This window comes from Phallusia mammillata, chromosome 6 (assembly GCF_965637545.1).
Source record: "Phallusia mammillata chromosome 6, kaPhaMamm4.hap1.1, whole genome shotgun sequence".
NCBI classification, from domain to species: Eukaryota; Metazoa; Chordata; class Ascidiacea; order Phlebobranchia; family Ascidiidae; genus Phallusia; species Phallusia mammillata.
In genome coordinates this window covers 2,796,342-2,821,606 of record NC_137257.1, presented here as the reverse complement: position 1 = coordinate 2,821,606, position 25,265 = coordinate 2,796,342, and the positions used below count along the sequence as shown (strand labels likewise).

Genomic DNA, 25,265 nt, shown 5'->3' with positions numbered 1-25,265 from the left:
TGCTGTAATGTGGTTATTATATGGCAACACATATACGGCCTGTTTTGTTCCCAGTTGCACTGTTAAGACCTTATAGGTTGCATTGCATGTGCACTGTCTCAAACTTACTTAGTATGTAATCATATATTAGAAACATTAATAAGATTTAGAATAAACGTCTTTAACTTCACACCCAGAACTTGTGTTTCGTTTGTACTAATGTACTTTTCGAACAAAGTTGGGCTGCACCTTCTGAACCATTATGAAAAGTGTAGCCTACTTATGGAAAAAAAGGTTGATCTCTAAAAACGATTGGCTTAGTGCATGTGGTGTTTGGGAGGTAAAAGAGCAATAAAGGGATTCAGAGAAAAACGAAGACGTGAGATAAAGCAAGAAACCCCCCCAGATAGTATTAGAGTACTGGAGAAAATGAATGAGTGAAAAAGAAGAAAAACGATCTTTTCAAACAATGTCATGGAATTTTTCAAGTTGTCGCGGTATATAAAGGGAATGACAGGAATCCATCTTTGCCCATTCTAACTTGGAAACCTGCAACTATGAGCAGCATGGACAGGGTAAAATATATGCAGAAAATATACGCAAAGGCATTTAGCTTTCGTTTTTAAATGAATTAAATTTAAGGATAAAGGAAAACCTCTAAACTACAACAAAATAAAAAGCTGTTGCTGTCAGGCGTAATGTATCAACGTGTATTGCTCTTCCAGCAGTATTATCATAAACAAACGATGTTTCGACGCCCCATGCGAGACGTCTTCATCATGTGGCATAAACCAAAAAAGTAACTTTTGGCTGTTGTGTATTTGTTGTAGGAAAAGACGGAATTTGATGGAATTGCTCAGTCCCAAGGACGAGTCGTAGTCCGAGACGAAAAGCCTCCATCTCAAGTCAAATTCTATCTGCACGTTAGGTAACACTTTGATAAAATTTAAATCAAATTTAAAGCAATTCATAACTCTCTTTGAAACCCTAATGATGATTATAACAGCTCAAATAGACATTAAAGGCGACATGCTTGATCATTCAAACGTTTTGGCAAACGATATCACTGATGATAGGATAAGCATTTGCCGAAACGTTTGAATAATAAAGCATGTCCCTTTTTACGTCTATTTGAGCCTTTATGTTCGTCATTATACTTATTAATAGATCCGTGTACACTGTAGAGTGTTGTGTAAAATCTAGTTTCTTTGGTTTAATTAAAAACGATTTTTTGCTTTTGGTAAAGTCTCTTATTCGATATTTTCTTTACAGTTTCTTCGCAATGTGCGGCTGTTTGGCTCGAATCGGCACCGATCGAATATTTGGCAAACTGGCAGGAATTGAAGACCCAGGAGAGTTGGTTAACCAATCCTTCTTTTCGAACATCTTTGGCAGCTTCGTCCTAGGTAAGAAATTTAATTCTTTTCTTAACCTTTTTAATTTAATGTAGTTTGTACAAAATACTCTACAAATCTCGATCAAATATATATGGACCAAATCAGTACATAGCCAGCATAAAAGTTTTTAAGGGCCCCCAATAATTATGTTTTGAGGGCTGCAATATTGTTTGAAATGTTTTTATGTACAGATTGACTTAAAACTCTGGTTTATGGCGCCCAAAATAAGCATTTTTAAGGGGCATGTCCCTTTGGGGTCGCCTGTCTGTGCCGAAAGCCCCTGTTGTCACCCTGATGGTGAAAACTTTATTAAACTATTTATTGAAAAAAATAAGCAAACTAAACTTATGAGCAGTAAAGCTTTCATGGGGCAATTGATTTAAAGCATAGTTTCTGAAGACTATTTTAGACTCTTTTCCGTTTTTTTTTTTTGATTTTTTTTTACCGATTGAAACAATATTACTTTTTGCGTTTGGCTTTATTGCATCAAATACTATGAAGGCATGACGCACGAGAGCCGCAACTATCTTTGTGCACTGCGTACTTACATGTGTCTTCGCAAACACGGAACATAAAGTCTGCAAACAGACGACCTGCCTCAGAAGGGCCAGTGAACTATTACTGCAACCGAAAAAAACACGTTTATTTGCCGCCCTGCCTTGTGTAAACCCTCACGTACAAACATTGCAAGGACGAAAACTTCTGTTTCTACAGGAAGCGAAAAATTGCAATAATGGTTTTGGCGGCTTTCGTGTTTGATCCGTTTTGATAGGTGCACCTCCTTGGAACATTGCCAGACAATAGATTTTCTGGCGTTAGTTTAGAATCGCTGTCTCATCCATCTTCGTAATTAAAATGGATCACTATTGATAAGATAGAGTTTTTATCTTTCAGTCATGTTTTAAACGTACAGCTTTAAATCTTATACAAGTAACTTGGTTATTGGCTTATTCGTAGTTTTTTAAGAAAACCACTTTGCATATACATAAGTGTGTTTTAAATAGTTTACGTTTGATACAATTTTCAGTGTTTGTCTTTCCACTGTTTACCACCAATAATTTTCAAACATAAAAATATTATTGCCATTACAAAACAGTTTTAAAATAAATAAAAATGATTTTTTTCAAGTTGCTCAAATAATTTTGGCAACAATGGTTTCAAGATAAAAATCGTATGCACATTTAAAAAAAAGCTATTGTGAACACGGTAGAGCTACTAACACCATAACGCAAATGACATCCAAAGTCGATTAGGGGGCGTAAAGAGCTGAATTTTTTATTTAGCGGCTATAAATAGGTTGGGTTGGGAAATAAGTTTTTAAATTTGTTACATTAGTAAATAATTTTTTGGGTTAGTTTTATTGAATTTTTAGTGCTAATACCTTACCCCGACCCTAATAGCCCTAACCGTGAGCATTTTGGGAGATGTAACCAAATCTACTTTGGTTGTCATTTGCGTTATGGTGTTAGTAGCTCTACCTGTGAACACAAAAATAAATTTTGTTAAACTTTTTGCTTGTAATACACAAAAGACAAAACTAATAAATTAAATCAAATTTTCATAAGGTTCTGACGTGGCAAACATTTTCTATTACAATATTTAACATAAATCTGTATACAGGTGCGTTGAACGGGTCCCCAATGGGCAAAACGCGACTGGCCGCTCTCTACAAGGGTCTCACTACCGGGTTCTGTGGCTCTTACACAACATGGAGTAAATGGAACCAACAACAAAGTTTGAATTTGGTTGGAGAAACGCCGACATCTTCTCATTCACAGGTGAAAAAGTTGCAAAGATACTTAACTCTCTAATCACCGGTTTATAATTTATCAATTGGTGAGCTAGCGACAAATAACGCTTCATATTACGGTGTAGCTGCAGCGCGTTTAGTTATGATCCACCAGTTGTGTCATCCACTGTTTTGCGCTACATAACTTTCCAACGTTGCGCAGCTATTTCCGACTTGGTAATTGTCAGCGTCATTGTGACGTTATCTGTGCTTTTACCAATCGAAATAAACTTAACTTAACTCATACTCAATTTTGCAAACCACTCTTTAACGCAAAAAAGAGAAAAAGTAGGTTCATGCTTAAATAAAATCGCGCATTCTGTGCCATTAGATCACAATAAAACGTTTGATTGTAAAAAGTTTACTTCTATGTTGATGCTTTCTGCTTTTGAATTGACTAATGATGAAAAAAACCTCTTTCTATATTTGTACTTAAACGTAGCATTTTTTAGGTTCTTTCCATAGCTGCTTGGTTCATAGGATTTTACTGTTTCACTGGTTCCTACGTGGTCGGCTTGGATTTTGGCAAGGACGTTGGAAATCTCATTGGAAAACGTGTTCACAAAAACGGACCGAAAATCGCTGATGTCTGCGTTGGTGTGTTATTTGTCTTTGCTGTGATTGGCCTCATCATTGGTGCAGCTGTAGACCCAACACTCCTTGGCAAAACCGTCTGGATGACCGTTCTTATGGCACCCTTTGGAGCCAGTCTTCGCAATTGGTTGTCAAGATTCAGAATTGAAAAGCTGAAACTCCCGCTTGGCACTCTTCTGGCGAACGTCCTTGGCGCTACAGTCCTTGCCATAGTGCATGTCATCAATACAAGAGTGGTAAAGTCCGATTGTGCCGGTGTGGATATATGCTGGGGCGCTATCATGGCTTCTGCAATCGGGACTGGTTTTTGCGCCTGTCTAACTACCGTGTCCACATTCATGAGTGAGATTTGCAAGCTGAGGCCAGAGCACCCTAGATTCGCCTATTTCTATGCTGTGCTCACTGTAGTGTTATCCCAAGTGATATGTGGTATCATTATTGGGGCAAGTTTTAACAATCCCTGATGAATTGTGCTTTCTTAGGCACAGACACTTTACACAGAACTTTGATACACTTAGGTTTTACCATTCAAGTGCATGAAGAATTTTATTGTTGTGTATTTAAATCCCCGACACAAATCCATACCTGTACATATTATTAGTTTATACGTGTATAAATACATATTAGTCCATGATTGTGTGTAGGTGCAAATATTTTCCCAATAAGTTCCTTTATTTAATTACACATCATTAAATTTTTGAATATAACGCAAGTTCCGCAACCTCAATGCTTAACCGTCGTTCCGAAACAAAACTAATACAAACTAATTTGGAATGTTGCACTAACTTGTTGTGTGCTAACAATACGTGTCGTTTGTCTGTGTATTATTCGTAGGTGGCCATGTTTCAGTCAACTATATGTGCATTAGCTTGTAAATGCATTCGTGTTTGTACCAATAAAATCCATGTTACATAAATTTGAGGTAAAAAACAACTTTGTTAAAAAACAAATAACTGACTTGCAAATCTTGTCAAGAAAACAAATTGTTGTCATTTTAATTTTCCGAGCTTTTTCGTCACAGGGTAATTTCCCCAATGCGAGAGACAACGTGACAGAAAAAAACAGTGCTTCGCCATTTTTGATAAACTTTGCAAATGACTTTTGCTGAGATAAACGGACTAAAAGTTGCAAGAAAGACTTTTGATAATAGTAATTCGCTGTACCTTGTGTTTTGGGGTATTAAATGTCAGTTGGTATGTGGTGTTATTGACAAAAATAACCACATCAACAAAAAATTACAACAACTGATCACCTAAAGTTATCCAAAAGAGTTGCAAAAGTTGTAAAACGCTAGCATTATTATTTTTAGTTTACCTACCTTCTGCAAAAGTTACATTTTTTATTTTTACCAGTTGTATCTAGATGTTTAATAAACTAGCAAAATATTTTTTTACCGTACTGTGTCACTTAACTTTAAATAATTAGTTAGTTTTGCAATATGGAATTGGAAGAGTCAATACAGGATTTCGTGGACTCGGACAGCATGGTCACTATAGGAGCAACGGTGGTGACAGGCTTCGAAAAAGTTGCTATGGAAGAAATAAAAGAAAAAATTGAACATATTGACATGACGTACATTCGAGGGAAAATTTTTATTCAAATGCTTCCGAAAGCAATTTCAGGACTTCATAAACTTCTTTCAGTAGACAATTTGTTTTTAGTAATAAAGTATGTTCCTCATTATGTTTATCCTGATGAGAAAGAGATAATGCTAAAAAGTTTAGCCAAATTTCCGGTGGGGCTGCCATGGGATGAAGTCACTAAATTTTGGAGATTAAATTTGGAGCATTGCAAGAAACCTAACAAGAACAAACAGTCTTCGAAGCGAGTACCAAACAAGCATGACATGGAAAATAATTCTGAAGTTAGGTTCAGGGTTACCTCAAGCCGAGCAGGCAAATCTCAGTGCGTGACGTCGCCAGACGCGGATTTGCATTTTGGTGGCGCTTTGCAAGATGTAACAAACTGGACAGTTGATCTTAGTCATTACAACATGGAGATCTTTTTTTCTATGGGTTTCGATGCGATAATGATCAGTATGTCATTGACATACCGCAGTTTGCATCACCGGCATATCTCACATTTTGGAAAGACTACACTCAAATCAACAATCGCCCACAATATGCTTCGCTTATGCAATATCCAAACAGGAGATTTTGTGGTTGACCCGATGTGTGGCTCTGGGGTTATACCCATAGAGGGCTATGCTCAATGGAAAAATGCATTTTACCTTGCTGCAGACAATGCACACCCAGCAATAGTGCGTTCATCTAGTAATGTAAAGTTTCTTAACAAAGAATGCACAAAGACAAAATTTCCTATTGATGTTTTGCATTGGGATGCCACCAGAATGCCATGGAGAACTGCTACAGTAGATGTATGTGTTACTGACTTGCCATTTGGCAAAAGACTTGGCTCCCAAGCTGACAACAGGAAGTTGTATCCAAGTTTTCTCCATGAAATGGCAAGAGTTTCACGCTTGAGAACTGCAAGGGCCTGCCTACTGACTCACGACAAGCGATCAATCATCACTGCTCTTGCTAAAGTGAGTTCTCTTTGGAAAATCAAGCAATCCCATACTATAAACATTGGAGGCTTGCGTGCTGGTGTGTATTTACTACAGAGGACAATAACACTAGCTAAAGATGTTGTACTATAGGACTGCTCAATCATAAAAATAAAGGTGCTTAACATGTTGCCAAAAAAACAGGCTAGATGTGATGTTGTAGTGTTTTATAACACAGCAGAAAATTAACAGTTTTCCACATACAGTAACTTTTACCTTACATTTTTATTAGGCCATGTTGTTGTGCTTGTTATTGAACCAATTTGATTTACGATTGTAAATTAATTTCATGAGGAAGTTTGTAGTTTGTACTGTTTGAAACTGACTATTATTAGCTGTGACAAATCATTTCCTGCATTTGGTGCCATCAGGTTTATGCCCATATGTGTTTGCTTTTAAAACTGTGTTTCCATTCAATTTTCAGAAGATTTGTTTGCAAACTTTTTAGTCTAAAACTTCCTGAAAATGGATAGTGAAATTGTGACTGTAGAATTAGATGCAAATAATAGTGTTAAAATACATCCATTCGGGGCAACTGTAATATCTTGGATTTGCAAAGGCCAGGAAAAATTATTTGTCAGCTCCTTGAGCAAGATGGATGGATCTAAAGCAGTTCGAGGAGGAATTCCTGTTGTGTTTCGTGAGTTGTTTCATTAGTTTTTTAAAATGGTGATGTGACAATAATCAGTAATTGCAATGAACCATGATGTCATCATTATTTCTTGATTTAAAGTTTCAACCATCACTAATGTTTTTGCATGTACTTACATTCTCAACAATACTGATTTAAAATTACTCATTTCAACTGTCTAAGAAAGTTTTAGTAATGTTACATGTAATAACAGCTGCAATTGTTATGCAAACATCAGTATTATCTGTACAAAGAAAGTATTTCACTGTGTATTTGCATCTGAGTTTAGAATAATTTGAAGTCTGTGTTTAGTGTTAAAGTGTGTGGTAACTTGTATAACGTGTTAAAATTTGATTCAAGCAAACTTTGGTCCTTGGGCAAACGGTTCGCAACACGGCTTTGCTAGAATTTCATGGTGGACAGTAGCAGAGACTTCAAAGCAGGTTTGGTATTGGCTTTATTAATTATCCACTGGTGTAAAACTGTTTACATAAAAACAAAATGTTTAAATTGTTTTGCTGTAATAAAATTACTGTATTATATATGTAAACAGTTTTTTGTGAGTCAAATTTTTTTATCAATTTGCACTTAAACACATAATCGTTTTCTTAGGAATCGAATGGTTGTGCAAGTATTGAACTTCACCTAAAAGACAATGAGACCACCAGGACTATGTGGAACCATGGGTAAATTCAAAATCAATTATCGACATTCGATTTAAAAAAAAATTTTTTTTGAAGTGATTAATAAATTTTTGTTGTGCAGGTTTTTGTTAAAATACAAAGTTGGTATAGCAAAAAACGAACTAACCACTGAACTGAGTATTACAAACACTGGAACCGATGAATTTGATTTCACCACTTTATTACACACATATTTGAAAGTGCCTGACATCAGTACCACAACAGTGACTGGCTTTGATGGTTGCTTGTATCATGATAAGGTATATAAATACTTTGAACATAGTGGCAAGATTAAAAAGTTTTGCAACATGTTGATCACTGTCTTGATCAGTGAAAAGTCTTATTTGCAAAATCTGTCCTTTTTGCTTATAAATGATTACTGGATGAATAATCTAACTACACCTTTTCTGTGTAGTTGTGAAAAAGGACATTTTCACTTGATTTTCACAGGTTGCTGGTGTTGACAATTTAAAAGAGGAGCGAAAGGAAATTGTAATTAGTCAAAATGTGGATGCGGTTTACAAAAATGCAGGAAATGTTGGTGGCCATTTAATTTCTACACCCGTTGGTAACATGAGAATTGAAAAACATAACTTGCCAGATACAGGTGTGTATAATAAACTGCTGTAGCTTAATATCACCACCTAGAGGCTAAAAACAAAAAAATCTGTTGAGAAACTGGTATTTAAACTTCAAGAAATTTGTTAGGTGGTTGTGTATAAACCAAGTCATTTTTCCCTGTTCCCTATACCAAGCAACATTGCACTGTTTCAAGCTTATAAATTGTCATCTGTAAATATTACACAGGTTAGTATTATAACTTAAAACTAAAATCTATCAGCTTGTTGCTTGGTGGATGAAGACTATAATGAACCTATGTGTATTGAAAATTTTAGTTTTATTATTTTGTTTTTTAACTTTGTTAGTATCACATAATTTTGTTAATAATGTGCTTAAATTGCGTGTTTATGTGATAGCTTAATTCAAAAGTGGATTATAAAACAAAAAATTTGTGTTTTTTCACTATGTATTACCTTTGTTTTTGGCAGTTCTTTGGAATCCTTGGTCCGAAAAAGCGATGGCGATGTCGGATTTTGATAACGAAGGATACAAACGAATGATTTGTGTTGAAGCGGGTTTCGTTTCTGAAAGGAAACTTCTTTCTCCGAATGAAGTTTTCACATGTTCACAAAAGCTCATCAGTTGTGGATCTGCTGCCATTTAGCTGCCTGAAATGGATATGATTGTCCACATTATGCAATTACTGTAGTATATTTACAATATATTAGACAGTGACCACTGCATTTGTAGTTTTTTTTATATATTTGTATTCTACCTATGTTTATTGTATACGGTACCTGTTGGTTGGCAAAAAAGTGCTTAAATATTTATAAATTAAAAATGGAAGTATTTTAGTATTTGGTTTAAATTGGATAAGTTGCTTAGTTTGTTTGTACCATCAAAATTTGTTTATGCAAACACATTAGTAGTTAGTTAAATCATGTATGTTTTTCTGTTGGTAAGTTTAATGGCTGTATGCCACACAATTCTATATCTTAGTTTTCATGATATAATGTGGCATAACTGAATAATAAAGGGTTTTGAAACATTTATTAATGTGGTCACACCATTACCTTGCACTTATATGTTCTTAGTATATCATCAAAATTTTTGTAAGTTACATGACAGTATGTAATGACAGTGATGTATTGTTATTTTGTGCACTATAGCAATGTATAAAATAATGTTGTGTAATAAATTGAAAGAAAATACAACATTGTTGTGGTGTTTATAATTTTGCTGACAGGAATACAAGTTGAAAAACGCGATTTTGTTGGTTTTGTCATACCCATATGTTTTTGTTGTAATCACAAGATGATAAATCTGCAGACACTCTGACATAAATGTTTGGTTTTTGTTGCACAAATTTTGTTATGATTTTTTTAATTACTCCCATTTTTGTTGTAAAGGACCTGAAGCATGTTTTAAAACACCTTTATAACTGTTAATGATTCTGCTATCATGCCATATTTAGATGTTCCTTTTAGCCTGTCCAGTTTAATTTTTTTCACCTGGAAGATGTCTAATTTTTTTCCAAGAAATGTGTCATGTCTACATGCATATACTGTACCTCAAGTTCTGTTTACAGTTTTATTTGTTCACATAGACTTAGGCACTAATCAAACAAACAAGTGATGTCTTGCAGTTGCAGCAAGCAAGAAACATAGCTCATTTCCCTCTTGTATTACAACTTTGTGACAAGTTTAAACAATATAAACTTGGTTTCATTCATGCTACTTCAAAGTTAAGCCAGAATAGGATTGTATTAATTGTAAACTTATGAGTTATTAAAATGACAAGCCAACATTCATTTTATTTGAGTTTCTAAGAGGTTTGATTTTTAAGTGTGAAAGGCCCCAGTGTCCTAGTTTTAAAACTCTTGTATGCTGACTGTAATTTTAGCATGGTGTCACATGTTCATCTTAAATGTCCAACAGACAGTATGTCAGATAAGGAAGTTTCTATTTCTATATCAGGTATGTATATGTGTTTTATAAGTATATTGCTGGACTTGTTGAAACACAATGCTTTTATTGCAGGGATTGAATCAAACAAAAAATTTACAATACATGCATGTGCAACATTGGACAATGGAACCAAATTTGAGAGCTTTGCAATTTTCAAAAGCAGTATAACAGGTAGGTCAGAAATCACAGTATTTGTCTCTCTCAATCCATAATATGAAAACCTATTTAAGGCAGATCAGCAATCACAACACACTCATTTCTAAATCATAGTATGCCAGGCCATAAAAACGAAATCTGGCCACCAAGCATTTTCATATGACAAGGCATAGGCCAGAAAATCTAGATTTTATGGAAATGCTTGGTAACCGACTGATTCGGTTTTATACCTTCAATAGGCCTGGTGTGCTATGTTTTATGAGTAAGTGTGATGTGATCGCTGCCCTGCATGGACGCATAAGGGCTGATTCTAGTTATGAATTTATGTCCATCTTACCTAATTTCCCAATGTATTTGAATGCTAACAACATGAACACCGAAGCGAATGTTCATAAGTTATTGGTCGCTTTTATGCTGGTGAACTAAAGTTTTATTATTTTGTTGGCACCAGTTTGCAGCTGCACAAGTTTGCTATTGCTGATTTTGTAGTTTGCAAGAACATTGTTTTCTACAATGTATCATTATCTTGATATAAACATCTAATAAGGGCCTTTAAAACTTGGTTACTTTGAAATCAAAAATCTGCTGGAAGAGCAAGAATTTTTAACGTTTCAGTCCTTTTTTGTGAAGAATTTTAAAGCCATTACCTTACAGTGCTTGATTTTAGGAAGCATCGATTTGACAAATGATTGCCCACTTGGTGGTACATATACATGTGTCAGTCCAATGGGCATTTTTTGGTCTATGATTCCATCTCCAACGAATAAGGTAACTAAATGTGATAGTACAAAATGAATTTCATGACAGCAGTATTCTGCAGACAAAATCCAGTTAATTGCATGACCAAATTATCAAGCTTTTGTATGCAATTAACCAAATGATTTTGTTATTTTTCACGCAATTAACTGGTATGCATTAACGGCATTTCTACTAGAAATGTATCAAATGTTCCCTTTGCGGAATTTATTCCACAGCATCAACCAATAATACAAAGATTTGGTACCGAATATTCAGTTTTAGCCAAACCCAACTTAAACTCCATTTGGTGTGTCTCTAATTTTTATTTATATTTTTTATTGTTGCTCTAATTTTTACGTACTGTTGCCCTAACACTTTTATTAAAAAAACATAGCATACAGTTTACAACTATTTTTTAGGTAAAATTTGTTCGGTTTATTAAGACCAGAGTGACCACACCATTGCCTGTTGCTATCAAAGTGTACAAGTCAGCTTATTGGAGTCTTGAGAAGATTCATGAATCCATTGACAACAACGGCATTGCTGTAGTTCATTCTATTAACATTAACAGATGGTTTATGGGACCAAACACAACACGTACCCCACTCACTGTGAAAAATGATGGTATTCATGGCGTTTTGTTTATGCCAGAGGGTCCTGGACCTTTTCCTGGTAAGTTTTGGCAGAATTAAGAGTAGAAACAGTTTTTAAGTGGTGAACACTGTATTGTGAGAAACAATAAGAGGTAAATTACAATAACATTTTTTAAACTTTATGTAATTAAGCACATAACAACCTGATATGGTCAAACTGGCGATTTGGCAGCTTCACCACTGAGCCTGTGTAGCTCAGTTAGTAGATTGTGAGTCCCGGAAAGACTCATGTTGTGTGTTCGAATCCCATTGCAGTCTAGATTTTTCTAGTCTGTGCTTTGCCATATGGGAATGCTTGGGAGATTGGCTGATTTATTATGACACCTTTAATAGGCCTGGCGTACTATAATCACATGACAATTTGCCTATTTTTTAGTTGTTTCTTTTTTTTTTCAGGTGTGGTAATTATGTTTGGTGGACAACCTGGAGTAACAGAATTTAAAGCATCACTTCTTGCATCGCGTGGATTTGCAGCACTTGCTCTTGGCATTTTTGGACATGAATATGGGCTACCAGAATATTTCAGCACTGACCCTCTTCAAATTTCTTACTTCCAGAAAGCCATAGATTACCTTTTAGGCTACAAACAAGTTAGCCAAAATGGCATTGGAGTGATTTCAGTGTCTTTCAGTGGATGTATAGCTCTTGCGATGGCTGAATGCTGTGATAAAGTAAAATGTGTGATTTGGATTAATGGCCTGCTTAAACCATTTAATCGTGCAATTGTTAGCAAGCACAAAACATTTCCACCTATAGAATTTAAACCTCACAACAGACTTAACTTTGACAGCAATGCTTGGAGGCTATTTTATCCACTACTTAACTGGCGTGGTGACATTAAATCTGGACTTTTGAAAGATGATTTTAGATTTGACTTTCAAAACAAAACTAATGTGGCATATATGTTTATAGCTGGACTCAGTGATGATAATGTTCCATCTGAATATAATGTTAATTATGCCGAGCAGCTTTTGAAGCATGCCAATCACCCCAATTACAAAATCTTAAGATACCCAGGTGCTGGACACTTAATTGAACCACCCTATGGTGCACTGAACAAAGCAACTATTTTCATAGAGGATTTATTAATGGCTTGGGGTGGCGAAACTGTTCCACACTGCCGTAGTCAGGAACATTCATGGAAGGAACAAATTAAGTTTCTTAAAAATAATTTAGTAAACACTGTAGCAGCAAAAATGTGACTTGCCTGCATAAGTGTTTAGCCAATGCAGTATATTGCTTTTAGTAACATATATTCATATTTGTACCCAATTTAGAGCAATCATATTAGAAGAAACTAGATGTTAGTTTTTCTTTAATTTATCTTTGTTTATAGCTGTTTTCGAATTTTGGCAAACGTTGGTGTTTATTTTGAAACTTATATGATTGAAATTGTATATGTGAAGTAGCAAATTCAGAAAATCTATCGTTTAAAGTTTTTGTTGGAAAGCAACTTGTTCTGGAAGGTCTAACAGATATCCTATGCAATTGGTAATGTAATAATTTAATAGAACTGTGGTCACAGCCTTAGTTTGTATGTGCATATTTTACTTTGTAATACCACTCAATTTGAGTATTGAGTTTTCGCTTGTCCAACATATTACTAATTTTTTTCCTTCACACCATTTTAACTAAGTGATTTATAATAACTGTACTTCATTGTAAAAAAGGTATTCAAATGGTATTGTTTTGTGGAGATAACCCTTTTTTCGTTTGTACCATGTTATTAATATTGTGTTTTTCCTTTATTTATTTTACACATCCTTGGTGTTGATGCAAACATCCTCAATATTTTTTGTTTTATGTGCTTCTAAAAACCTTTTAAAAACTATATGCATATAATGTAGTTCATATTCATGCGATGTAATTTATTTATTTTAATTTACAAGTGGAGTAAGTGTCATTTCTATTCGTCTAATTATTATTTTAGGGCTATTATAGGTGTTAACAATAAGTAATAGGTCTCACATTTTGTGACAATGCCTGAAATACACTGTTCAGAGAATAGTATGTGTGATGAGAAAATCACCATCACTGTTACAGGTAAAAACAATAGATTCACTTTTACCTACTTGATAAAATTAAGTCAATTAGTCTGTCTATTCCATTGGTGTCCAAACTTTTTTAATGAGGCCCAGTTTATGTTGGGGGAAGACGCCCGCAGGCTAAAATTCTTAATCCTGGGGTTACAACACAAATATATGATTGACAAAATATCATTGTTTTCAAAACTGACGCAGTAGAATAATCAACACTGGTACAAAACAGATATTGCATTTTGTTTTACAAAGATTTTAAATGAATATTTTACTGTCATAACAATTTAAAACTACAATTTCCACATAACATTCCGCAGTGGGTCACCTTTGGACACCCCAGACCTATTCAGTTTGGGGTTTTATGCTTTTATATTGTATTACAATTTAGGTTTGAAGCCTAGCAAAGTTTACACAATCAATGCGTCCACTAAGATAGAGAATGGAGCTAAGTGGGTTAGCTTTGCCCAGTATAAAGCAAATGAAAATGGTAAGTTCTTTGCTTGGTGTGCATTAACTAAAACAGAGAATGCCTGGCTAAAATGATAAGATTGATTTGTGTTTCATTTTTACAAATATTCACTAGTACAGTATACTAAAAAATGTAAATTTTTAATGTGTTTTAGCTTATAACATGTATAGTTAAATCTTTGTATTTAACAGTGTTCTGTTTTATTTATTTTTAATATCAATACAGAACACTCTTAACTAACTTACCTGGGGATTGATGCAAAACAAATAGACTAAATACTGAGTATCTTAATTCAATGTACTGTTTGTATTCATATTTCAAGGTCCTAATAAGGTCACCTTACCAGGGTAAAGACACAGGAACATATTAAGCAAAACCTGAAAAATGGAAAAAAATAACATTATGACACACACGCCATAAGATTAGGGACATGTAGGACTTCCAGGTAAAAACTAAGTTTAGTTCATCATTCAATGTCACATTCAGAACAAACTTTATTTTGACTTTTAACTTATAACTACCAGGTTGCATTGATGTCAGTAACCAAGAATCGATAGGTGGATCTTACCTTGGAGTTGATTCAATGGGACTGTTTTGGTCTATGAAGCAATCAAAAACCAACAAGGCTAGTACTTTCAGTTCAAGTTAACAATAATGCTTATTTTACCAGTGTAAAACATTTTACAGTGGCCTCATAAAAGATTTGCTAAAATGGACGTTACCATCCCACTGGAGGTCACTGTTTGCGTTTACAATATTGTACTTGCAACTGAGTCCGAGCTGCTTCAAGTTAAAGAGAATGCAGAAGATATTCAACCATTCGAGGTAGCCCGTAAGTTGATTAATCGCTGGTACATAGCAAAAGGCACGAAAAGGATTCCACTGCGTGGAGAGACTGGATTGTGGGGATGCATGTTTATACCACCAGGAAAAGGACCTTTTCCAAGTGGGTATTGTTGGTTTAAGTGTGGATGCTTGCAAATGCATAAATGTTTTTTTTATGCTTAAGGTCGCTTTTTTACCACACATCAAATGTTTGATTTCCACATAATTGTAAAGCATTTTAAACCATTTTAAAAAATCTTATTATATAGCAAACATACCAACCCCAATGTTATTCTCCAAGGTTGTATTTAACCACCCAATTTACTGTCTTTAGCAAAAGCCTTTTATTTTTATACCTTGCAGGATTTGTTGACATCTGCATGCAGTTTATAACCAGGATTGGCAAAGCTTTAAAATAATATGTTAATAACACAGCCATTTTTTTACAGGTGTGATTGCTATGTTTGGAGTTTACCCAGTAACAACAGAATTTAAGGCAGCACTTCTGTCATCCCATGGTTTTGTCACTATTGCTCTTCGATTCTTGGGAGAAAAGGGACTGCCCGAAGTCTTACCAATTGACCCCCAAATTGGGCAAATACGACTTGAATACTTTGAAAAAGCTGTTGACTTTTTGGTTAATCACCCATCTGTGGATGCAAGCCGCGGAGTTGGGGTTATAACAATCTCATATAGCACTTGTATATCTCTTGCAATGGCTGAGTTTATTGGCAAGGTGAAGGCTGTAGTATGGATTAATGGCCTTCTGCAGCCCACAATGTGTGATATATTCTACAAAGACAAGGTCCTTAAACACATGGAAATTGATGTCTATGGTGCACTGAAGAACACCTATTGCAGAAAATACATTCATAACATGGAGTCAGAAATCAATGCAAAGGACGAAAGGGCGACAAAAAGTGGTTTTAGACTAAACTTTCAAAACCAATTTGACGTTGCTTATATGTTCGTCTCTGGGCTCGATGACAAAAATTCCCCATCGGAGCATTATCTAAACTATGCAGAAATGTTGTTAAAAGAAGCCAAGCATCCTAACTATCACATATACAGGTACCCAGGAACTGGCCATTTGTTAGAGTTGCCCTATGGTGTCCATAATGAATTGACAACAATGAATTGAGAACAACTGCTATCCCGCACTGCAGAAGTCAAGAAGACACCTGGTTGAGGCAACTTGCCTTTTTGCGAGAAAATATTGGACCTGTTAAAGCCAAGTTTTAGATTTTTAAATAAAAAATGCTCTGTATTATGAAATGTTATGCAATTGTTTTGGAAAATTTTATTATTGTTGATCTTTTTATGCAGCATTTTTTTGTCTATTGTAATTAATTGCATCTGATGCCATGTAAGCTTTGATTCATGGCTGTTTTGAATATTTGTTGTTGTTGACACATCTGTGTAATTTTATTTTGTTTAATTTTTTTAAAAATATACATAGCTCTTTCAGAGATCAATTTAAGGGTAATTTCTTTTGCTAAAAAAGAATATTTTCTAGCAGCAAGCAAAAGTGTACAAACCATGTTTTCATCATATTATTGTTTAGTTTGAATGTGTTTGTTTATCTTACATTTGAATTTTGTCCCAAATTTTATTATTTTTGTTTTTCACCTTCATGTGTTTTGGTAAATTTGTTTGTTCTTTATCATAATTTGTTAGAATTGTTGGTGCTTAAATATTTTTAATTTTGTGACCAAACACGACTGCTATCTTTGTTTCTTATACCTCTTATACCTCATGATTGTGATTAATCATATACATAAACGTGAAAACAAGATGTTTGTGCAAGAAGTTAGTTTGTAATTCATATATTTATGATGATTTTATGAGCCTGGTAAATAACCTACGGGCTGACACCAAAGTCATAATATATATACTTTCTTAAATATACAACAGAACATATTGTATTTTCAAATGTGCAGTGTTTTAGCATTTTTACTGGTGTTTTTGTTATGTCTGTATGATTGTGTCATCTTAAACCTCCTTTATTCTACTTTTATGGTTGTATGTATATTTGTGCAAGCCCTATTGCACTATTTAAGTAGACATGAACAACTTTTAACTGTTTGTTAAGAAGAACATGTTTGGACTAGACTAGTGACTTATCATAGAATTTGCAGAAAGATTGCAAGGTGCAAATCTGAAATTAATAATTAGAAAGACTTAAAAAAGCAACAAGTACTACATAATAGATTATTTTGCCTTAACAGAAATGCTGATTTGGTACATTTATGGCTTTTAACACATTAGGTCAATGCTCTATTTCCTACTAACAAAGTTGCAAAAAAGTTATTAGTAGTGTTGTAGCCAAGTAACTAACAAATAGAGGTTTTTATAACATCCCAATTATTTGATTTGCTAAAAATGTAATTTGCTGCAATATTGCTTTTTTTTCACTGTAGCTCATCATCAAAAGTTGCCAAATCCTAAGGCTTTCGCTTTTAAAATATTTGGTTAGTCATTGAAAATGTTTTGCAAATTGTGCCATGACTCATGCATTTACATAAAACTTTATGTTCATGTTTATGAATTTCCTTTATTGAGGAAGGCTTTAAGTTTTGTAAATTTGCTGTATAAAGTTGTCATTATTTATGTTGCTGCAATTGTTATGAATGCCAATGATTATAAACCTTTGTATTTATTTGAACATTTATTTTAAACTTGTACAGTGCATTTTTAGCTTGTTAATATTTGTCTAATTTATATAGACCTGTTGTGTTTGCTTTTATTTTACATTTGTCCAACATTTGGCATATTTTTTAAATAATTTTAGGCATATTTTTTAAACAATTTTAGGCATATTTTTTAAACAATTTCAAAAGATAGTTTACATTCAATATATGACCGCTTTCATTTGGTCAAAAAGTTTTGTTGCTTTTATTTGTTCTGTTGCATCATTAATTTATTTTCTATGGACCATACAGACCATGTACAGACCATAATATTTGATATTTCAATGTTTAACTATATCGTGTAAATGTGTTTACAAAATACCTCAATTTCATTCATTTCAAAATTAACTTTTAATTTTAAAAAACACAGGAAGTTTAAAACATGTGCTTGTATTGAATAACTAAGTGAATGGCATTGATACACTGCCCTCAGAACAGTATGTATGATGAAAAATTGCACGTTACGTTATCAGGTGAGAATAAATTGTTTGTGTTGCAGTAAAAGATACCATGATAAATTGACTCTGCTTTTTTAGGTTTACTGAAGGAAAAGCTACATACAATCCATGCCAGTGCAGTTATTGACAATGGCAGCATGTTTGAAAGTATCGGACAATACAGGTCTGATTCTCAAGGTATTTAACTTCAGACTATACTAATGCATCTGTTTCTCAAATCTATTTGTCACATTAAATATTATCGGTGGTTTATTAGTTACAGTAAATACGAGTCAAGAAAATATGTAGCCTTTTAAAATATCTCGATTTTGTTTAGGGCAGTAGTTCTCAAACTGTGCATCGCGACGCCCAGGTGCATCGTTTCAATTTTCCAAGGGCGTTGCAGAATAATTCCGTTTCGTGGCTTTTTGTTGTTGTATCAATAAATGCAACTTTAATAATAAGTTTCTTCATTAACTTTTATTTGCTGGTGCGTTGCAAGTCCAGAAAACTTTTTCAGAGGCATCGCAACAAAAAAAAGTTTGAGAACCACTGGTTTAGGGTGATTCATAAAATATTAGGTTCATGATGTGTTGCGCTTGTTCCTTGCCATGATAATTCTTAGCTCCTAAGTTTTTGACCAATACTGAAAATAATTAGTGGAATAAATTGGAATTTATTCACTGCTTGTTACTAAAGCTTAAGATGCAAAGAGTATTAGAGTGGTTATGGTGTAACAGGTTACATTGATTTGGGAAAGCAGGAATCTCTTGGTGGAACATACACTGGTCTAGAACCAATGGGATTATTTTGGTCAATGCAACAATCGCCTAGCAACAAGGTAAATGTGTTTGCAATGCCTTTAAACTTTAAATAAATCCATCATCATAAACCAGACCTGTTGAAGGCATACCGAGTAAAACCACCAAGCATTCCCATATGGCAAGGCCTAAAATCTAGCCTGCGCTGGGACTTGAACTCATTACCGGCTGACTCAGTGCAATGCCTTCAATTGACCTGGTTTTATGATATATGTATGATCACTTGTCTGCATGCACTCTTCAAGACTGATTCTATGCATGTACTAATGTCCATCTTAGCTTAACTTAATGTAATTTGTTTTTGTTTACATTCAGTACGACAATACAAGATTTGTGAAACTTGACGTCACTACACCTTTGAAAGTGACCATAGCGGTTTATAACATAGTCATCCACAATCTCCTGGAAATGTTCGAATTAAAGCAAGAAAATGTTGAAATGGATCGGTTTAAATTGGCCTCTGTGTGCATAAATCGATGGTTGATGGCTAAAAACACAAAGCGAATACCATTGACAGTTAAAACACATGGCATACATGGATTTCTGTTTATTCCAGAAGGTGCTGGACCTTTTCCTGGTAAATATGTGATGACTTATTTTCCTTATTGTTTGTTTAATTTGTTTATGTGTTGATTGTTTTTAATGAAAAAGTATTTGTGTTAAATTTAACGTATAGACACAGTTGGATGCTAGTAGTGCTTTTGGCATAAGGAGATCAGATATTTCAATAAGAATTTAACTGTTTTTATAAATGTGGACACACTGACTGTAGTGCCTGGGATAATGACCTGCATCTCAAACAAAATAAACTAAACAGTTGTGCAGAGTTTAACAGTTTTTTTTTTCATTGAGAAGTAGAATGCAAGCAACAAGTTTACATGGGTTTTCACTTATCAACAGGAGTTGTGGTCATGTTTGGTGGTTATCCAGGTACCCTAGAGTTCAAAGCAGCTTTGCTTTCATCCCATGGATTTGTGACCCTCGCTCTTGCTTTTTATGGAGAAGAAGGTTTACCTGGGGACATTTTTATGCAACCTGACACTGATAAATTACATCTTGAGTATTTTGAACACGCTGTAGACTATTTGTGTAAACACAAAATGGTTGAATCAAGTTGTGGCATTGGTATAGTCAGCTTGTCATTTAGTACCGCTGTGGCTTTGGCAATGGCCGAATATTGCAAAGCAGTAACTTGTGTAATTTGGGTGAATGGATCTTTCCAACCTACAATGTGCAACATTTACTACAAAGATACAGTTATTAGCTGTATGATTGATTTCAACTTAGACATTCGAAGTGAAACCCGCTTTCGAAGGTTCCTAAAACATTTGAATCCAGAAAAAACAACAACTGACAATTGGATCACATCAGATGGTTATGTGTTCAATTTCCAACATCAGCGTAATGTGGCGTACATGTTCATTGGAAGTCTTAATGATGAAAGTATCCTAGCAGAGCATTATGTAAACTGGGCAGAGATGCTTTTGAAAGATGCAAAGCACCCTAATTACTGCATACTGAGATGCCCTGGAGCAGGTCACTTGATTGAACCTCCATATGGAATTCACAATAGAATTACAAGGGTCCATAGAGTCTATGCTCTTGACTGGGGCGGAATTTCAGTTCCACATTGCAAAGCCCAAGAAGCTTCTTGGAAGCCACAGATTGATTTTCTTCGTAAAAATCTTACAAAAAGTTTAGCAAAACTGTAAAGGAGTTTTTGATCTAATCTAGTGTTGTGTTTTGATAAGAAGCATTTAATGCAAATTTTTTTGGCTGTCATATTTAATTGTCTGTAGGTGCTACAAAAAATACATTTAGTTTGTACGTTTTTGTTGAAATTTGTATTTTTTGTTGAAATGAATCACAGTACGCCAGGCCCATTGTTGAAATGAAGTGTTGATCATTGTAGTAGTATATTTGTAACACACAACTTCTGCATGATGTTGCAATAAAAATTCCGACATTAATTGTTTAAATAGGAGTTAATGTTCCATCTATATTTTGGCAGCTTTTCTTTGTTTTTGTCATATCTGTTTGTTTCAACCTTGTGGAATTAAAAAACCCAAAATTAATGTCTTAAAAAGTGAAAAGAGATTTAATGTCTTAATAAGTGAAACATTTCTTATGTATTGGTGCAATTATTTCATGTTTTTTCCCAACTTTGCACTGCAACCCTATCTGTCATTTTTTCTGTAAATCGTGTTTTATTTAATCTCTTGTACGTGATTTTTCTAATTTCCTATTTTACATAAGGTTTGTACTGTTTCAGAATGCTGTACTTTTGATGCAATTTAAGGAAGTCTTTATGTTGTGCTTTTACATGTTTTGTATTTATTGGTGCAAGACAAACTATAATCTATAATCAAGTGACTACTTCTAGTTAATTAATTGCTAAATATTTTAGAAACATGTGCTTTAAAATTGTTTTATTTGTCTGTCATGCTTTATCAGTCCAATTCCTGTAAGTGTATTTTGTTTTTAACAGAATCCTGCAAAATGTACCACGTTATCAGCACTGTTCCCATTTTTATCATTACCTTGTGTTTTGCTTGTGTGGATATGTGTGTTCAAAACACCTAATTTTATAGCTTGTTTTGTAACTTTTCTATTAATAAGAGAAAATATAAATCTAATTTTACATGATTTCTTTTAAATATGCACAGAAAGTAGAAATATATAGTTGTGTTCCCTTGCTAATTGTGACTGCAATGACCTCAATACACTGCCCTCAGAACAGTATGTACGATGAAAAACTCCACATAACATTATCAGGTGAGAATAAATTGTTTGCACTTGCATAAACATGTACATGCCATAAATTTACCTGAATTTTATTTAGGTTTACCAAAAGACAAGCTGCTTACAATTCATGCCAGCACAATTATTGACAATGGCAGTATGTTTGAAAGTATTGGACAATACAAGTCCGATTCTCAAGGTATTTATCTGCTGTTTCTTGACCTATGTATTCTTTGCTGTATTTTATTTTTTTGATCCTATTGTTTTATAAATGCCATTATATTTTAATCAGCATATCAATCACTCGTGCAACATGTTTATAAGTAGTTGAGACATCATATCAAATGTATAAAAAATGATGAGTTTGCTTCTTTGAAAGTTTTTGTGTTTTTATTTATTGTATTCTGAAATGCTACTGCCAATTAAGTGACAAATCATCAGAGTATTGTACGGTTCTGTACCTAAACTAGTTTTTGTATCATCTATGGAACTGAAATGCACTGATGAAAACGTTTAGATTAAGAATGTGTAAACTGTCTGCAGCTGACTTATGTAAACTTGTTGTTAACTAGCTCTAGTTATTTGTGGGTGACAAGTTCTTATGCCACAGGTTACATTGATTTGGGAAAGCAGGAATCTCTTGGTGGAACATTTACTGGTCTAGAATCAATGGGACTGTTTTGGTCAATGCAGCAATCACTAAGCAACAAGGTAAATGTACATACAATGCCTTTAAACTTAATCTATCGTTGTATGCCAGGCCTGTTGAAGGCATTATCCTGAATCATCAAAGCATTCCTTTATAGCAAGGCAATGAAAATAAAATCTAGCTGTGGTGGGATTTGAACCCATGACTGACTGACTAGTACAATGTTTTAATAGGTCTAGCCCAGTGCTCTTCAACCGGTGTGCATGGTGCACCCTAGGGTGCACCAGTACGAAGGGGTATACAAGGGTGCATCACAAACTTTTAATGAACCATTAATATTTGACTGTCAGGATATTAGAAAAAAGATGTAGGTTTCAAATGATGTGAACCAAGGTAAACTTTTTTAACGTTTTATCCCCGTGTCAAGTTTGATAGTGTCTGCGTTACAGTCGGGTTATATTAGGACATCGAGTTTAAGCTTTTTCTCCTGTGTTTTGCAGAAAATTCGCGAACACATGCTTGGAGTATTGGTAGCAATTCAAGCAATTTTTGCGAGCTCTGCTCGGTTTGATTGACATGATGATATGCATAATGATTTTTCATATCGCTTTTATCTCAGTTAACCTTTTTAAGTAAACAGGGTGCATGAGTTCGTCACAACAACTTTAAGGGTTCACCAAGCCAAAAAAGGTTGAAGAGCACTGGTCTAGCCTACTATGCCATTGAACTTAATCTATCATCATACGCCACACCTGTTTGAAGGCATTATCCTAAATCACAATTGTGTCATGTACATTTCATAATGTTCATCTTAGGTTAATGTAATCTAATTTGTTTTTGTTTACATTTAGTATGACAACACAAGATTTGTTAAACTTGATGTCACTACACCTTTAAAAGTGACCATAGCGGTTTATAACATAGTCATCAACAATCTCCTGGAAATGTTCAAATTAAAGCAAGAAAATGTTGAAATGGATCGGTTTAAATTGGCCTCTGTGTGCATAAATCGATGGTTGATGGCTAAAAACACAAAGCGAATACCATTGACAGTTAAAACACATGGAATACATGGATTTCTGTTTATTCCAGAAGGTCCTGGACCTTTTCCTGGTAAATATGTTATCACTTTTTTTGTTATTTTTTTGTTTGGTTGATTTACATGTTTGATTCTTATTGATAAAAGAAATACTTGTGTCAGTGGTCAAAATAGATGTTTCTGGGCTAGAAAGATATCTTACAAGCTTATGAAACTATTGAAAAATAAATATGCAACCCAATGTTGAATAGTGCAGATATTTACTCCATAAGCATTTAGAAATATACTGAAAGTCCTTCAATTTAACCAGTTAATACAGTTAAACACCTGGTGTAACAAGTAGGTAGGATGTTTCATTGTGAATCTAACTATTTATAAACAAGGACACACTGGCAACTGTCCATAAGATAATGGCCTTCATCGCAACCAATAAAAGCTAAAAGCTTGTGCACCTCAGACTTGAACAAATAGTTTCCTTTTTATTGAGAAATCAATTGCATCACAAGTTTACCTGTGGTTTCACTTATTAACAGGGGTTGTGGTCATGTTCGGTGGTTACCCAGGAACATTAGAGTTTAAAGCAGCTTTGTTGTCATCTCATGGATTTGTTACCTTGGCTCTTGCCTTTTATGGAGAAGAAGGTTTACCTGGGGACATTTTCATGCAACCTGACACTGATAAATTACATCTGGAATATTTTGAACACGCTGTAGACTATTTATGTAATCACAAAATGGTTGAGTCAAGTTGTGGCATTGGTATAGTCAGTTTGTCATTTAGTACCGCTGTGGCTTTGACCTTGGCAGAGTATTGCAAAGCAGTAACTTGTGTAATTTGGGTGAATGGATCTTTCCAACCTACAATGTGCAACATTTACTACAAAGATACAGTTATTAGCCGTATGATCGCTTTCACCACAGACATTCCTGCTGAAACTCGCTTGCGACGGTTCCTAAAAAATATTACTGCAGTAAAAAACAGAAATGGCGATTGGGTAACATCAGATGGTTATGTGTTCAATTTTCAGCATCAGCATAATGTGGCATACATGTTTATTGGAAGCCTCAATGATGAAAGTATCCTAGCCGAGCATTGTGTAAACTGGGCTGAACGACTGTTAAAAGATGCAAAGCACCCTAACTACTGCATACTTAGGTGCCCTGGAGCAGGTCACTTGCTTGAACCTCCATATGGAATTCACAATAGAATTACTACGATGGCTGGAGTCTATACTCTTGACTGGGGTGGTATTTCTGTTCCACATTGCAAAGCCCAGGAAGCTTCTTGGAAGCCACAAATTGATTTTCTTCGCAAAAATCTTACAAGAAGTTTAGCTAAATTGTGAAGGAGTGTTTGATGTAATTTAGTGTTGTGTTTTGATAAGAAGCATTTAATGAAACTTTTTTGGCTGTCATATTTGATTGTCTATAGGTGCCACAAAAAATACATAAACTTTAGAGCTGTAAATTTAATTTGTATGTTTTGTTGAAATAGTTTTGTTAATGTTGTCCATTGTGGTGGAATGTTTATAACACACTACTTCTGTATGATGTTTTGATAAAAATTGCAACTGAAATGCCTTAATTGAAGTTAATGTTGCATCTATATTTTGGTGGCTTTTGTTTGTTTTTGTCATATATGTTTGCTTCAATCTTGTCAAATTTCAAAACCAAAAATTAGAAAATTAATGTCTTTATAGGTGAAACATTTCTTATGTGTTAGTGGATTTTTTTATGTTTTTTTAGCTATTTCATGTTGATTTTTTTATTTGTTTCTATATTTATTGTGTTTTATCCTCATCAATATTGGTCTGTTTTGCAGACTTGTGTATTTTGTAATT

At 34.3% G+C, this 25,265-nt stretch overlaps 7 protein-coding genes across 9 annotated transcripts; all 7 read left to right on the top strand.

Moving 5' to 3' along the window:
• Positions 1-536: 536 nt before the first annotated feature.
• Positions 537-4,612, top strand: LOC145232685 (uncharacterized). The gene is made up of 5 exons (XM_080097354.1): positions 537-554; positions 810-907; positions 1,252-1,385; positions 2,997-3,154; positions 3,618-4,612. Exons 1-5 carry the CDS (start codon positions 537-539, stop codon positions 4,221-4,223), a joined length of 1,014 nt encoding a protein of 337 aa, XP_079953480.1. The 3' UTR covers positions 4,224-4,612.
• A 503-nt stretch (positions 4,613-5,115) lies between these two features.
• LOC145233914 (tRNA (guanine(6)-N(2))-methyltransferase THUMP3-like) lies at positions 5,116-6,751 on the top strand. The gene has a single exon (XM_080098684.1). It carries the CDS (start codon positions 5,198-5,200, stop codon positions 6,416-6,418), a length of 1,221 nt encoding a protein of 406 aa, XP_079954810.1. The 5' UTR covers positions 5,116-5,197; the 3' UTR covers positions 6,419-6,751.
• A 6-nt stretch (positions 6,752-6,757) lies between these two features.
• Positions 6,758-9,419, top strand: LOC145233915 (uncharacterized). Its single transcript, XM_080098685.1, has 6 exons — positions 6,758-6,965; positions 7,317-7,399; positions 7,569-7,642; positions 7,722-7,899; positions 8,090-8,246; positions 8,689-9,419. Exons 1-6 carry the CDS (start codon positions 6,791-6,793, stop codon positions 8,862-8,864), a joined length of 843 nt encoding a protein of 280 aa, XP_079954811.1. The 5' UTR covers positions 6,758-6,790; the 3' UTR covers positions 8,865-9,419.
• A 1,586-nt stretch (positions 9,420-11,005) lies between these two features.
• On the top strand, positions 11,006-13,644 carry LOC145234040 (bile acid-CoA:amino acid N-acyltransferase-like). The gene is made up of 3 exons (XM_080098812.1): positions 11,006-11,091; positions 11,481-11,733; positions 12,111-13,644. Exons 1-3 carry the CDS (start codon positions 11,050-11,052, stop codon positions 12,914-12,916), a joined length of 1,101 nt encoding a protein of 366 aa, XP_079954938.1. The 5' UTR covers positions 11,006-11,049; the 3' UTR covers positions 12,917-13,644.
• Positions 13,645-13,648: 4 nt separating this feature from the next.
• On the top strand, positions 13,649-16,360 carry LOC145234039 (acyl-coenzyme A amino acid N-acyltransferase 2-like). Of its 2 annotated transcripts, none has more exons than XM_080098809.1 (5): positions 13,649-13,757; positions 14,142-14,240; positions 14,747-14,847; positions 14,910-15,168; positions 15,497-16,360. In XM_080098809.1, the coding sequence occupies exons 1-5, from the start codon at positions 13,694-13,696 to the stop codon at positions 16,186-16,188; spliced, it is 1,215 nt and encodes a 404-aa protein (XP_079954935.1). In that variant the 5' UTR covers positions 13,649-13,693; the 3' UTR covers positions 16,189-16,360. The 2 variants fall into 2 exon arrangements, with proteins under 2 accessions (XP_079954935.1, XP_079954937.1); XM_080098811.1 differs by lacking the exon at positions 13,649-13,757 and adding an exon at positions 14,545-14,667 and having other exon boundaries at positions 14,176-14,240.
• Positions 16,361-18,151: 1,791 nt separating this feature from the next.
• LOC145233080 (bile acid-CoA:amino acid N-acyltransferase-like) lies at positions 18,152-20,806 on the top strand. Of its 2 annotated transcripts, XM_080097740.1 has the most exons (5): positions 18,152-18,210; positions 18,274-18,372; positions 18,915-19,015; positions 19,311-19,572; positions 19,896-20,806. In XM_080097740.1, exons 1-5 carry the CDS (start codon positions 18,177-18,179, stop codon positions 20,705-20,707), a joined length of 1,308 nt encoding a protein of 435 aa, XP_079953866.1. In that variant the 5' UTR covers positions 18,152-18,176; the 3' UTR covers positions 20,708-20,806. The 2 variants fall into 2 exon arrangements, with proteins under 2 accessions (XP_079953866.1, XP_079953867.1); XM_080097741.1 differs by lacking the exon at positions 18,152-18,210 and having other exon boundaries at positions 18,316-18,372; positions 18,938-19,015.
• An 855-nt stretch (positions 20,807-21,661) lies between these two features.
• LOC145233057 (bile acid-CoA:amino acid N-acyltransferase-like) lies at positions 21,662-25,247 on the top strand. Its single transcript, XM_080097722.1, has 5 exons — positions 21,662-21,770; positions 21,838-21,936; positions 22,348-22,448; positions 23,238-23,499; positions 23,959-25,247. Exons 1-5 carry the CDS (start codon positions 21,707-21,709, stop codon positions 24,768-24,770), a joined length of 1,338 nt encoding a protein of 445 aa, XP_079953848.1. The 5' UTR covers positions 21,662-21,706; the 3' UTR covers positions 24,771-25,247.
• Positions 25,248-25,265: the final 18 nt, after the last annotated feature.